Raw genomic sequence first — 15700 nt, forward strand, 5'->3', positions numbered from 1 at the left:
TGCTATGAAGGCGAATATAAGGGGGGTGTATATACGGGAGATCACGCTCATAAAAACTAAGACACGGCAAGTGGGTCAACATCTGACAGACAGGGTGACAACAACAGAGGAGAGCCACATTACTAATAACACTGCGGAAACTTTAGCCCAATGGAAGGCTGCTCAAAAATTGCTTAGGGAACATCAGCTGGAACAAGCAGCTAATAAAAGATTGTTTTTGCAACAAAAATACTATGAGGAGGGTGAAATGACGGGCAGATTGTTAGCAAATATCGCACGGCCGATGCGGGAGAGTGCGTTCATTCACCAGTTAGAGACAGCAAATGGGGCTCTGGTTGGAGAAACGGGATATATTAGGTGTGTTGACATCATTTTATAAGGAACTATATCGCACTAAGGTGGACTATCCGGAGCATCTTCTGTCAGAATATCTGGCAGAAATGACATGGGTTACTTTGGGGGAGGAAGAGAGGGAACGGTTGGAGGAGTTAATTACCTTAGAGGAAATACAAGAAGTGGTGAGTTCTATGGCGAATGAAAAGGCCCCAGGGATGGATGGTATACCCACTGAATTGTATAAAACATATGGAGAAACGGTTCTGCCAGAGTTACTGGAGGTGTTCCAGGATAGTTTCGCCAGAGGGCGTTTACCGCAGACGATGTATGAAGCTGCTATAGTTGTAATTCCTAAAGATGGGTAAGACCGGACGCAACCTGACTCTTACAGACCGATATCTCTGTTAACCACGGACATTAAAATTTTAGCTAAAGTACTGGCTAATAGGTTGTCGCGAGTAGTGACTAAAATTGTGGGGATGGATCAGTCGGGATTCATGCCATCGCGCTCTACAGCGGTTAACTTACGTAGACTTTTTTTTAAATTTGCAGACAGATGCTCCGGATGTGCGATGTAGAGCAGTGCTGTCTTTGGACGCCGCCAAGGCGTTTGATAGTGTGGAATGGGGTTACTTATGGGCTGTATTGGAGCGAATCGGCTTGGGAAGGAACTTTATAAAATGGGTACAATTACTATATAAGGAACCGGTAGCTAAGATCAGAGCAAATGGAAGGATGTTGGACTCTTTTAGGTTGGAGAGGGGGACGCGACAGGGATGCCCACTCTCCCCGCTACTATTTGCGCTGGCAATTGAACCCTTAGCAAATATGGTAAGACAACATCCGGGGATAGAAGGGTTTCGTTGTGGGTAGCTGGAGAAGCGCATAGCACTATATGCGGATGATATCTTGTTGTTCCTGGGGAGATAGATTATTCATTGCCAGTGATAATGACGGTACTGGAGCGGTTCGGCAGATTTTCAGGGTTAAAAATTAACTGGAACAAATCGGTGTTGCTGCCACTTCAGCCAGTAGATACGCCATTGATGATTGGAGGAATTGAGGTACCGTGTGTGCGGAAGTTCAAGTATCTGGGAATTATGGTATCGGCAAGGGTACAGGATATTGTTGAGTTGAATGTGATACCATTACTGAATAAATTAACAGATAGGACCAAAGTATGGCTTGGGTTACCGCTGTCAGCGCTGGGACGAGCAAATCTCATCAAAATGATTATGATGCCCCAGGTTCTTTATATTATGCATAATGCCCCAGTGTGGTTGCCTAAATATTGGTTCAGGAGAATACATAATTTGTTTAGGGACTTGGTGTGGAAAAGTGGGATCCCCAGGATTAAAATGGAAAAGCTGCAACTACCAGCGGAACAGGGAGGGTTAGCTATTCCGAATGCATGGATATATTATCTAGCCGCTCAAATACAGCACTTTAAAGGATGGAAGAATAGGGAGGAGTGGAACTCGAGTGGGAAATTGGTGTATTATTTGGGCCAAAGAACGGATATACTAGAGGCCATGGAGTCTCATAAATTAAGGAGGGAGGCGAGAGGGAAACCGACTTTGCTATTACTACATAGTTTGGTGGGAAAGTAAGAAAATATTGGGGGTTACAGGATGCTCAAATTATATGCCATTGTGGGATAATCCCTATCTATGGGAATTTAATATTTTAGAAGGATTTCAGGATTGGGAACAAGCAGGGATCAGACATGTGCACCAGTTGTATGAAGAAGGTACTCTTAAGCTCTTTGCACAATTACAGGAGGAGTTTGGACTCTCACATCGGCTGTTCTACCAATATCTTCAGTTAAGGCATGCGGCGCAGGCGCAAGAAAGGCTGGTGGACTTGAGTTGCTCCACTATGGGAGTGGTGGAACAGGTGTTAGGGGCACAAGACACTAAAGGGATTATTTTGGTGATATATAGTACGCTACTCTCCAAATTCCTAGGAGATCCGCTGGTGGAGATTAGACGTAAATGGGAAGAGGATGTAGGGACTATAGTGGATGAAGAATGGGAGGAAATACTTGGATCGTCCAAAATACTCTCTATTAGTGTAGCGCACAGGAGGTCACAGCTCTTTCTGTTACATAGGGTGTATAGGACGCCTAAGGTGCCATGGCAAATGCGAATTAGATCAACAAAGGAGTGTCCCAGGTGTATGTTTGATGGGGCTGACATAAAACATATGTTTTGGAGCTGTCCGATGCTAAATGTATATTGGAAAGAAGTTAAAGGAATGGTATCTAGAGTATATGGTAGAGATTTCCCACTGGAACCTAAGATTTTTTTATTGGGCTGTATGGGGAGGAAGGAGGGGATGGAGTGGAATTGCTGGCTATTAAAAAGGTTCTGTATCACGCTAGGAAATTAATTGCAAAACATTGGCTGCAGGCGGATCCCCCGGAAGTGCCTGAGCTAGTTGGATATGTTAACCACACGGTATCACTGGAACACCGAATATATCTGAAAAGAGGGGCAATTCATAAGTATGAGAAGCAATGGGGCAAATGGGTGAACACCTATGGTAATGCAGTTCACTAGATGAGATTTGGAGGGGGGCTGATGCACTTATATGATCAAGGTATGGCGGGATCCCTGTTTGATATGCAGGAAGGATGGAGGCGGTGAAGTGGCTTGACGAATCAGGAGACAGAGGAGGTACTGCGAGGGGGGGGGGAAGTTAGGTTGATAGGGGTAGGGAAAGGGACGCAACCAAAGATGATGGATACATAATATAATGTAACTGCAGGAATTTTGCATTAAGCACAAGATGTTATGCTGTTAATTTGTTTTTTGTTTGTTTTTCCTGTTATTTTTTATCAGAACTGCAAAAGCTGTATAACGCATGCTGTATTCTCAATAAAAATTTGTTTGATTTAAAAAAAAAAAAATATTTGTATTTCTACTGTATATTTTAAAACATACAGAAATAGAAAAGTCCTGTGTCCACATAATAGTTGGACACAGGACTTATGGGTGCCCTCCAGAAGAGTGACTAGTATTTTAATTCAATTGGGTTAAACTCATTAAGTTTGGCAGTCGGCTACTGCGTTGAAAGTCCCGGACTGCAGCCCCACCACACACACTTTTTTTTTTTTCAACGACATCATGTGTTATAGACAATTTAGAACTGTAATATGAGTTTCACAATGCAAGTAGAGAGAAAAAAAGCCACACTCACCCAGTCTGACGTAGAAAATTATTTTAATGCTTTTAAAAAAGTTGTGGGAGGGGGGGGAAGACAAAGACCGGGTCAGGCAACAGCCGTTTCCCGTACAACGCTTACTCAAGTCCTCCTAATTTTAATTTTAATTCACTATACTGGTCAATATTTCTGCCATACACAGCCTAAATAATATTTCCACGCAAGATGTAATAATACCTGGCCCCCAAGCACTGCCAAATATTGCATACTGTATTAAAATAAATAGTGGATTAATTTCCTAAATGAATAGTGAATATATTGCCATACAGCGCCCAATTAGTGCCATACATTCCCCAGATACAAAAATCCTGGGCCATAGAAAGCCCATATCATTATATTATTCATACATTACTGATATAGAGAAAGACAGTGTCCCAATATTGCCATTTAAAATCTAAATATTGCCTTATATTGCTCTGTGTCTCCCAGAGTTGCCAATCCATGTTCAATTTTTTTTTATTGACACAAGATAAAACAGTAAATTGTGAGCGGTAGACACAAAAGCTAAAAAAAAACCTCTAAAACTGTAATAAATAATTGTAAGACCACTCCTTTATACAGTAAAATGGTCCTCTGGTGGGATTTTGTAAGAATAAGTCTATTTTCTTGCATTAAAAATTAATTCCTTTTCTGAATTCTAAGACCGAATAATCCCCCCTCCCCCAGTTACAGGTCTGTGACTTTCATGACTCATTTTACCTACTTTTCCATTAAGCTAAAATTACCTATTTCTTCATGCGCTTACTCAGTTAAAAGAAATCCGATTTTCTAATGTAGCTGTAATATTTACTTTGAAATGACTATTCGATTCAAATTGATGCGCAGTAAATAGAAACCTTTACTTATTCATTTCGGCAACATTTGATCCTGTTTATAAGATCCATAATTATGAACAGATTGCTTTGTAATTGATTTAATTTATTCAGCCTATTCATTCAGTGTAATACAATAATCCGGTGGAATTACAAAGGCTTTGGGTTTATTGTTATTTAAAAGTTCACACAGATGTAAACATTCCTGGTCTTGAAGAAGTTTATATGGTAATCAAGACAAAATATTCATAGCATTTACCTCCTTTGTAGATTACATACTGGGGAAGAAACACTTTAAGAGCTTTATATTTCTGCCCACTGGCAGCAACTTCTGCTTCATTTGAGTTCTCGTCATTTCAAAGACTTGATTTACCTGCTAAGTACTATTTTCTTAGACAAAATGCATGTTCTTATCAAACGCAAACAATAAATCCTTTAAATATAGAGCAAATGCTGTTCTTTCATGACACAACTTATAGTCATGTTGTGACTAATGCTGGTCTGGTCCATCTTGTATCGAGACGAGGGACTTGTTTTCCCCTCTGTTAGTAACAATGAAGCATATCCTCTGTAGATACATTTTATCCTGCTGCATTGTCAAAACCGATTATTTGTACAAAACAGTCAATGGATGGGTTTTCATTTCATCACAAAACAAAAAGCAGCACTGTCTGAATTTGGATGGAACAATGCAAACTACAAAGATAATAGGATTATTTTCCAACCTGCGTTTGGTTTTATGATCTTCCAAAAAAAAAAATCTACCCTATTCAGAACAAAGGGCAGATTTCAGACTTTAAAATGTTGGCAGCGATGTGATTACATAATACATATTCATAACATATAGAGAAAATATAACAAAAATATAGATTTTTTTTAACCTCTTAATAACAATAGTGTTTTGGTCATAAATGATGTGGTTTAACTTTTTGTTTATTTGTTGGACTACCAAAATCATTTTTGCATTGTTTATTTTTGCATTGTTTTTTTTTTTCTAGATATATCTCATCCTTTTTTTTATACTAATATATTTTTCTGTTTTAGTTTTATTAGGGGTAAATTGCATAAAAAAAAGTTATATATAATTGTTATATTAAAAGATATATTGCGCGCATATATATATATATATATATATATATATATATATATATATATATATATATATATTGTTAAGGATCTGCCAGGCACAGCTTCTGTATCCACGTCCATAGGTAATCAGTCTGCACCTGCTTCTATGTCTGTGAGACTGACTCCATCTTCCACCACTCAGGATGGCAGGCTTAGGAGTGGGAGAGCCTATCACAGCCTGGCCAGGTGGAGCTAGCTCCCGCCCTCTGTCTATTTATACCTGCCTTTCCTGTTCCTCCTTGCTTGTGATTCTTCTCTGTTGGTTTCCTGGCCCTGCTGCAGCTTCTTGAACTACTTGTCCCTGCTTCGTATTGACCCTGGCTTACTGACTACTCTTCTGCTCTGCGTTTGGTACCTCGTACTCTCCTGGTTTGACTCTGCTCGTTTACTACTCTTGTTGCTCACGGTGTTTCTGTGGGCAACTGCCCCGTTTCCCTTTGTTCTGTGTTTCCTTGTCTGGTTGTCTGTCGTGCACTTACTGAGTGTAGGGACCGTCGCCCAGTTGTACCCCGTCGCCTAGGGCGGGTTGTTGCAAGTAGGCAGGGACTGAGTGGCGGGTAGATTAGGGCTCACTTGTCTGTTTCCCTATCCCTGTCATTACATAATCACAAGCCCATATACCTACTCTACCCTGGTCCCTCACACCACTATGGACCCCCTTGAGACCCTGGTTAAGCAAATGCATGGTCTCTCCCTACAGGTCCAGGCCCTGGCACAGAGGGTCAACCAGCCTGATGCTTCCATGGTAGTGCCCCTCACCTCACCTCTTGAACCCCACCTCAAGTTGCCTGACCGGTTCTCAGGGGACCGGAAGACTTTTCTCTCCTTTCGGGAGAGTTGTAGGCTCTATTTTCGTTTAAAGCTCCAATCCTCAGGTTCTCAGAGCCAGCGGGTGGGTATAATTATGTCCCGGCTCCAGGAAGGGCCCCAAGAATGGGCCTTCTCCTTGGCTCCTGACGCCCCTGAACGTTCCTCCGTTGATCTTTTCTTTTCTGCTCTCGGACTCATTTATGACGAAACTGACAGGACTGCCTTTGCCGAGAGTCAGGTGGTGACCTTACGTCAGGGTAAGAGACCTGTTGAGGAGTATTGTTCTGACTTTAGGAAGTGGTGCGTAGCTTCTCGGTGGAATGACCCTGCCTTAAGGTGCCAGTTTAGGTTGGGTCTGTCGAACGCCCTGAAAGACCTGCTAGTTAGCTATCCCTCTTCTGACTCCCTAGACCAGGTTATGGCTTTAGCGGTACGACTTGACCGACGTCTCAGGGAACGACAACGTGAACGTTTGTGTTTTCTCCTCTGACACTCCCATGATGCCTCCCGAGGTTCCGTTGCTTCGTTCTTCCACGGAAGACTCGGAGGTACCTATGTAACTCGGGGCCTCCGTGTCCCCCCAACAACGTAGAGAGTTCCGCAGGAAGAATGGTCTCTGCTTCTATTGTGGGGATGACAAGCATCAAGTGAACACCTTTCCTAGGCGTAAGAATAAGTAGCTGGAAATCTTCCGCGCCTAAGTGATCATCGGGGAGGTCACTTGGGCGCACAGGTATTTCCCGTAAAGATGAACGTAATAAAATCTTGCTTCCCTTTCTGGTCTCTTTTGGTGGTAGGTCTGCTACCGGCAGTGCCTTCGTGGATTCAGGGTCGTCTGCTAATATCATGTCTGTGGAATTTGCTATGTCTCTAGCTATGCCTTTGATTTGCCTAAACCTGTCCCGGTAGTGGGTATAGACTCCACTCCTCTTGCTAATGGTTATTTTACACAGCATACCCATGTTTTTTAACTCCTTGTTGGCTCCATGCCTTTCCAAGCAGTGCTCTGTACTGTTGATGCAGGGATTATCGTCCGATTTGGTTTTAGGCCTTCCCTGGTTGCAGTTGCATAATCCCACGTTTGACTGGAATACTGGGGATCTTACCAAATGGGGTAATGAATGCTTGACGTCATGTTTTTCTGTTAATTCTATTTCTTCCCCTGAGGAGGTGAACACGCTACCTGAGTTTGTTCAGGACTTCGCTGATATTTTCTCTAAGGAGGCCTCCAAAGTGTTACCTCCTCATAGAGAATATGATTTCACTATCGATTTGGTACCAGGAGCTAAGCTCCATAAGGGTAGGATATTTAATCTCTCTTGTCCCGAACGTGAAGCCATGAGAGAGTATTTCCAGGAATGCCTGGCCAAGGGTTACATTCGCCCCTCTACTTCTCCGGTAGGTGCTGGCTTCTTCTTTGTACGGAAGAAGGATGGTGGTCTTAGGCCATGCATTGACTACCGTAACTTGAATAAGATCACTGTAAGGAACCTGTATCCCCTTCCTTTGATTCCTGATCTCTTTAATCAGGTTCAGGGGGCCCAATGGTTCTCTAAGTTTGATCTACGGGGGGCGTATAACCTTATCCGCATCAAAGAGGGGGATGAGTGGAAGACTGCGTCTAACACGCCCGAAGGTCATTTCGAATACCTCGTCATGTCCTTTGGGTTGTGTAATGCTCCCGCGGTCTTCCAGAATTTCATAAATGAGATTTTAAGAGATTACCTGGGGGTATTTCTTGTAGTGTACCTTGATGACATACTTTTGTTTTCCAAGGACTGGTCCTCCCACATTGAGCATGTCAGGAAGGTGCTCCAGGTCCTTCGGGAAAACAAACTGTTTGCGAAGACCGAAAAATGTGTGTTTGGGGTGCAGGAGGTACCATTTTTGGGTCAAATCCTCACTCCTCATGAATTCCGCATGGACCCCGCCAAGGTCCAGACTGTGGCGGAATGGGTCCAACCTGCCTCCCTGAAAGCGTTACAGTGCTTCTTGGGGTTTGCTAATTATTACAGGAGATTTATTGCTAACTTCTCGGTCATCGCTAAGCCTCTTACGGACCTCACTCGCAAGGGTGCTGATCTCCTCCACTGGCCTCCTGAGGCTGTCCAGGCTTTTGAGGCCCTTAAGAAGTGCTTTATCTCGGCCCCGGTGTTGGTTCAGCCCAACCAAATGGAGCCATTTATCGTGGAGGTTGACGCGTCCGAGGTGGGAGTGGGGGCTGTCTTGTCCCAGGGTACCAGGTCCCTCACCCATCTCCGTCCCTGTGCCTACTTCTCCAGGAAATTTTCGCCCACTGAGAGTAACTATGATATTGGCAACCGCGAACTCTTAGCCATTAAATGGGCATTTGAAGAGTGGCGCCACTTCCTGGAGGGGGCTAGGCACCAGGTAACGGTCCTTACCGACCACAAGAATCTGGTTTTCCTAGAATCGGCCCGGAGGCTAAACCCGAGACAAGTTCGATGGGCGTTATTTTTTTACCAGATTCAATTTTTTGGTTACCTATAGGGCTGGGTCTAAAAATATTAAGGCTGATGCACTGTCGCGTAGCTTCATGGCCAGCCCTCCTTCGGAGGAAGATCCTGCTTGTATTTTGCCTCCATGTATAATCATTTCCTCTATTGATTATGATTTAGTCTCTGAAATTGCTGCTGATCAAGGTTCAGCTCCCGGGAACCTTCCTGAGAACAAGCTGTTTGTTCCCCTGCAATTCCGGCTAAGGGTATTTAGGGAAAATCATGACTCCGCACTATCTGGTCATCCAGGCATCCTGGGTACCAAGCACCTCATTGCCAGAAACTATTGGTGGCCTGGGTTGCCTAAAGACGTTAAGGCCTACGTCGCCGCTTGTGAGGTTTGTGCTAGGTCCAAGACTCCCAGGTCCCGACCAGCGGGCTTACTACGTTCTTTGCCCATTCCCCAGAGACCTTGGACCCATATCTCCATGGATTTTATCACCGATTTGCCTCCATCTCAAGGCAAGTCGGTGATGTGGGTTGTAGTAGACCGCTTCAGTAAGATGTGCCACTTTGTGCCCCTCAAAAAACTACCCAATGCTAAGACGTTAGCTACCTTGTTGGTCAAACACATCCTGCGTCTCCATGGGGTCCCTGTCAATATTGTTTCTGACAGAGGGATACAATTTGTTTCTTTGTTTTGGAGAGCCTTCTGTAAAAAGTTGGAGATTGATCTGTCCTCCTGCCTTCCATCCTGAAACTAATGGCCAAACTGAGAGGACTAATCAGTCTCTAGAACAATATTTAAGGTGTTTTATCTCTGACTGTCAATATGATTGGGTCTCATTCATTCCCCTCGCCGAATTTTCCCTTAATAACCGGGTCAGTAACTCGTCAGGTGTCTCCCCCTTTTTCTGTAATTTTGGGTTTAATCCACGGTTCTCCTCCATTTCACCTGGTAGTTCCAACAATCCCGAGGTAGAGGTCGTTCATTGGGAACTGTGCACAGTCTGGGCCCAGGTTCAGAAGAACCTAGAGGGGTCCCAGAGCATACAAAAAACTCAGGCAGATAGAAGACCTTCTGCTAACCCCTTGTTTATGGTCGGGGATCTGGTCTGGCTATCGTCAAAGAACTTGCGCCTTAAAGTCCCGTCCAAGAAGTTTGCTCCCCGGTTTATAGGGCCGTACAAGGTAATTGAAGTCCTCAATCCTGTCTCCTTCCGAATGGAGTTGCCCCCATCTTTTCGAGTACAACGCTGCTCCCCGTCCTTGGCTCCCTCGAGGAAACCTCCTGTCCCTGTTCTCACCCCTGAGGGGGTAGAATTCGAGGTGGCCAAGATTGTGGACAGCAAGATGGTCCAAGGCTCCCTCCAGTACCTGGTCCATTGGAGAGGATACGGGCCTGTGGAGAGGACTTGGGTACCCGCCCGGGATGTTCACGCTGGGGTATTGGTCAGGAGGTTCCACCTTCGTTTCCCCAATAAACCAGGTCCATCTAGAAAGGGTCCAGTGGCCCCTCATAAAAGGGGAGGTACTGTTAAGGATCTGCCAGGCACAGCTTCTGTATCCACGCCCATAGGTAATCAGTCTGCACCTGCTTCTATGTCTGTGAGACTGACTCCATCTTCCACCACTCAGGATGGCAGGCTTAGGAGTGGGAGAGCCTATCACAGCCTGGCCAGACGGAGCTAGCTCCCGCCCTCTGTCTATTTATACCTGCCTTTCCTGTTCCTCCTTGCTTGTGATTCTTCTCTGTTGGTTTCCTGGCTCTGCTGCAGCTTCTTGAACTACTTGTCCCTGCTTCGTATTGACCCTGGCTTACTGACTACTCTTCTGCTCTGCGTTTGGTACCTCGTACACTCCTGGTTTGACTCGGCTTGTTCACTACTCTCCTGCTCTGCGTTTGGTACCTCGTACTCTCCTGGTTTGACTCTGCTCGTTTACTACTTTTGTTGCTCACGGTGTTTCCGTGGGCAACTGCCCCGTTTCCCTTTGTTCTGTGTTTCCTTGTCTGGTTGTCTGTCGTGCACTTACTGAGTGTAGGGACCGTCGCCCAGTTGTACCCCGTCGCCTAGGGCGGGTCGTTGCAAGTAGGCAGGGACTGAGTGGTAGGTAGATTAGGGCTCACTTGTCTGTTTCCCTATCCCTGTCATTACATATATATACATTATATATATTTTTTTATTCGAAAATTCACATCAAGATAAAGCGTTAGAATAGATTCCCTATGTTGTTGCTCATTGTTTCCAGCTAATCGGGTGGCTATGGCATCGGTCCAGGTGGGTTGAAGTAGTGTGGGTTATTTTTTTTCTCTGTATTTAATTGTTTTCATTTACTTATTTTTGTATATTTTACGTGTATAAATTAATATATATGTGTATATATATATATATATATATATATATATATATATATATATATACACTACTGTTCAAAAGTTTAGGGTCACTTAGAAATTTCCTTATTTTTGAAAGAAAAGCACAGTTATTTTCAATGAAGATAACATTAAATTAATCAGAAATACACTCTATACATTGTTAATGTGCTAAATGACTATTCTAGCTGTAAACGTCTGGTTTTTAATGCAATATCTACATAGGTGTATAGAGGCCCATTTCCAGAAACCATCACTCCAGTGTTCTAATGGTACATTGTGTTTGCTAACTGTGTTAGAAGGCTAATGGATGATTAGAAAACACTTGAAAACCCTTGTGCAATTATGTTAGCACCGCTGTAAACAGTTTTGCTGTTTAGAGGAGCTATAAAACTGACCTTCCTTTGAGCTAGTTGAGAATCTGGAGCGTTACATTTGTGGGTTCGATTAAACTCTCAAAATGGCTAGAAAAAGAGAGCTTTCATGTGAAACTCGACAGTCTATTCTTGTTCTTAGAAATGAAAGCTTTTCCATGCAAGAAATTGCCAAGAAACTGAAGATTAGCTACAACGGTGTGTACTACTCCCTTCAAAGGACAGCACACACAGGCTCTAACCAGAGTAGAAAGAGAAGTGGGAGGCCCCGCTGCAAAACTGAGCAACAAGACAAGTACATTAGAGTCTCTAGTTTGAAAAATAGACGCCTCACAGGTCCTCAACTTGCAGCTTCATTAAATAGTACCCGCAAAACGCCAGTGTCAATGTATACAGTGAAGAGGTGACTCCGGGATGCTGGCCTTCAGGGCAGAGTGGCAAAGAAAAAGCCATATCTGAGACTGGCTAATAAAAGTAAAAGATTAATATGGGCAAAAACACACAGACATTGGACAGAGGAAGATTGGAAAAAAGGGTTATGGACAGACGAATCGAAGTTTGAGGTGTTTGGATCACACAGAAGAACATTTGTGAGAAGCAGAACAACTGAAAAGATGCTGGAAGAGTGCCTGACGCCATCTGTCAAGCATGGTGGAGGTAATGTGATGGTCTGGGGTTGCTTTGGTGCTGGTAAAGTGGGAGATTTGTACAAGGTAAAAGGGATTTTTAATAAGGAAGGCTATCACTCCATTTTGCAACGCCATGCCATACCCTGTGGACAGCGCTTGATTGGAGCCAATTTCATCCTACAACAGGACAATGACCCAAAGCACACCTCCAAATTATGCAAGAACTATTTAGGGAAGAAACAGGCAGCTGGTATTCTATCTGTAATGGAGTGGTCAGCGCAGTCACCAGATCTCAACCCCATAGAGCTGTTGTGGGAGCAGCTTGACCGTATGGTACGCAAGAAGTGCCCATCAAGCCAATCCAACTTGTGGGAGGGGCTTCTGGAAGCATGGGGTGAAATTTCTCCTGATTACCTTAGCAAATTAACTGCTAGAATGCCAAAGGTCTGCAATGCTGTAATTGCTGCAAATGGAGCATTCTTTGACGAAAGCAAAGTTTGAAGGGGAAAATTATTATTTCAAATAAAAATCATTATTTCTAACCTTGTCAATGTTTTGACTATATTTTCTAGTCATTTTGCAACTCATTTGATAAATATAAGTGTGAGTTTTCATGGAAAACACAAAATTGTCTTGGTGACCCCAAACTTTTGAACGGTAGTGTATATATATTTATTATGCAGTTTTCCACTGTAACAGGAGCCCCAGTTTCAGGAGAATACAGCCCCCTGTGGTGACATCAGTCACTGGCAAAGCTCTGCCACAAAGCATTGTGTAAGCTAAAATAGTGTATTAAACCAATATGGAGAACAACCACAATCCCCATCCAAATTACTGGACATTGCCCTGTAAACCGATTGTGTGTAGGGGAAAGCATACATGTGCCAAGCTATACACAATGTCAATGGCATCGACTCACTAAACTGAAATAATAACCTAAAGAAAAATGGAGTCAACAGGACCCCAGTACATTATAAAACATATCTAAACTTTATTGAGGTGCAAAAGCATAAAACCGTATATATGTTTTAAAATTTAGAGATGATTCCACCAGTGGACACCAGGCAGCAACAAGCATTGGTGGACTACACAATGAATGAACTAAGTCTCAGGGTGTATAATATTTTAGACAATAGACCCCAATCTTTCAAAGCCCGAGATCAGACTGTGCTGTCACTTTCTCCCACATTAACTTTACCGGAGTGTCGGGAGAATGAAAAAACATAGCCTCCTGGTTGGAGGTGATGTCTGGCCATTCTCCTGTAGCTCCGGTAAAGTTAATGTGGGAGTGACAGCACAGCGTGATCTCGCGAGATCACGCTGTGCTGTGAATAAGGCTGAACATGAATGAAGAGAAGTGTATGACGCTGATTGGTCAGCGTCATACACTTCTCTTTACAGCGCCCACTTGCTCAAAAGTAAAACAAAAGCCCAGTTGGGCATTTAGAGGAAATTAGCATAAAACAAAAAATAGTCATAACTCCGTCAAAAATATACTTTTTTTAAAAACGAAAAAAGACAGTTATCTACATTGCAGCGACTATCACATTAGGTAGGAGATAGGGCACCTATAAACTGGTGACAGAGCCTCTTTAAAGGGGTTGTCCAGGACATGTAAAAAACAGGCTGCTGACAAGGTATGGGCTAAAATAACAAAGCAAGGCATATTCACCTAGTAAATTCCAACGCTATTCCAGCGCCGCTGCTCCGGTGGTGTCCGCCGGTCTGTAAACTATTAGAGGATGTGATGACATCCCAATCACTGACCTCAGCGGTGATGCTGGCAAGAATGACTTGTCATACCTTAGGTCAGTGATTGGCTGCAGCCGAACAGGATGTCATCACTTCCTGTAGAGGTATAACTTGTTTTCTTATTTTAACCTATACTTGGCCTGTAGCACTTGTTTTACATGTCCTGGACAAGACCTTTAATTCAAGGAGTTTAGAAAAAAATATTACATTAACTATTCAGGAATTCCAGCCATCTTTTACATAGTCCCTCCAATTTTGTCTTTTAAATACATTCCGATTTTCTGCCCTTCCTGATCTCCTAACTGCTACAGTAATATACATATCAGTAGACTAAGGCTACTGAAAAATGGCCTTGTGATGGACGTTTTTTTTTAAACGGCTGTGACATGGCTGTTTTCAGAACAGTGAAGTTCTATGGGTGCATTCACGCGACTGTTTTTTTTAACGGCTCTTGAATACTAGCCGTCAAAAAATTGGACATGTCCTATTTTTGGCCGTTTTCATTACCCGACCGCTCCAATAGAAATAAATGGAACAGTTTTTAACGCCCGTTTTTCAGGAATCAATCCTTCTGAAGGCCAGTAATAACTAATCCTGGCCGAGGATATATGGAAAGTGACTTCAGGGACTCCCTCTAAAAGCGGAGTCCCCGGCTAGAACATTGCAAGGTTTCTGGCCGGGGACTCCTGTCTTGGAAAAGCCCTTGACGCCACTGTCCATATATGGAGAGTGATGTCAGGGGCACCTCCTGGATCGGATTCCCCAGAATAAAGCATTGCCAACGCTCTGGTCAGGGATTCCATTCCTGAGAAGCCCCTGGCGTCACTATCCATATATGGACAGTGACGTCAAGGGCTACTCCTGGTGCGGAATCCCCAGCCACAGAGTGGCCGATGCTCTGGCAGGGGATTCCGCGCTTAGCACCACCCTCCCCCTGTACAGAGCAGCACCAACACCCCCTGTAGATAGCACCACCCCCTCTGTAGATAGTGCCACTGTAGCTCCCTCTAGAAGCAGAGACCCCAGTTCACAGCCAGTTCCATTGAAGAGCTGTCCTGTATTTTTACCCCTTCCCGCCGCAGCCCTTTTTTCAGATTTTCATTTTCGTTTTTTCCTCCCCACCTTCCAAAAGCCATAACATCTTTATTTTTCCGTCAATATAGTACTATGAGGGCTTGATTTTTTCAGGACGAGTTTTAGTTTTTTGTTGCACCATTTATTTTGCCATACAATGTACTAGGAAACGGTTAAAAAATTATTTGTGGGGTAGAAAATGAAAAAAAAACAGCGTTTCCTCCATGGTTTTTTGCGCGCCGTTTTTACGGAATTCACTGTGCAATTAAAACAACATGTTAACTTTATTCTGTGGGTCAATACGATTACGGCGATACCAAATATATATAGTTTTTCTATTTTTTACTACTTTTAAGTAAAAACCTAAGTATAAAAAAGAAAATTTATTTTGTGTCGCCAAATTCCGAGAGCCATAACTTTTTTATTTTTCCCTCGATTAAGTGGTATTAGGGCTTATTTTTTGCAGGATAAGCTGTAGTTTTTAATAATACCATTTTGGTGTACATGCGACGGTTTGATCACTTTTTATTTACATTTTTGTGGGAGATTAGGTGACCAAAATTCTGGCGTTTACAATTTTTGTTTTTACGCCGTTCACCATGCGGATTAAATAATGATATATTGTAATAGTTCAGACTTTTACCAGACGCGGCGATACCAATTATGTTTGTTTATTTTTTTTTACTATGCTCTAGGGGGAAAATGGGAAAAGGGGGGTTTTTCGAAC

General features: G+C 43.2%; 1 protein-coding gene across 1 annotated transcript in view; it reads left to right on the forward strand.

The window, feature by feature from the left end:
* The first annotated feature begins 323 nt into the window (after window positions 1-323).
* Window positions 324-15700, forward strand: part of LOC142760483 (uncharacterized) — a 108000-nt gene continuing 92623 nt past the window's right edge. The window contains exons 1-2 of the mRNA XM_075863677.1: window positions 324-518; window positions 889-1020. Of these exons, the coding sequence (XP_075719792.1) occupies window positions 324-518; window positions 889-1020 (327 nt within the window). The remainder of the gene's footprint in view (window positions 519-888; window positions 1021-15700) is intronic.

The sequence above is a fragment of the Rhinoderma darwinii genome, chromosome 4, assembly GCF_050947455.1.
Source record: "Rhinoderma darwinii isolate aRhiDar2 chromosome 4, aRhiDar2.hap1, whole genome shotgun sequence".
Lineage (NCBI taxonomy): Eukaryota > Metazoa > Chordata > Amphibia > Anura > Rhinodermatidae > Rhinoderma > Rhinoderma darwinii.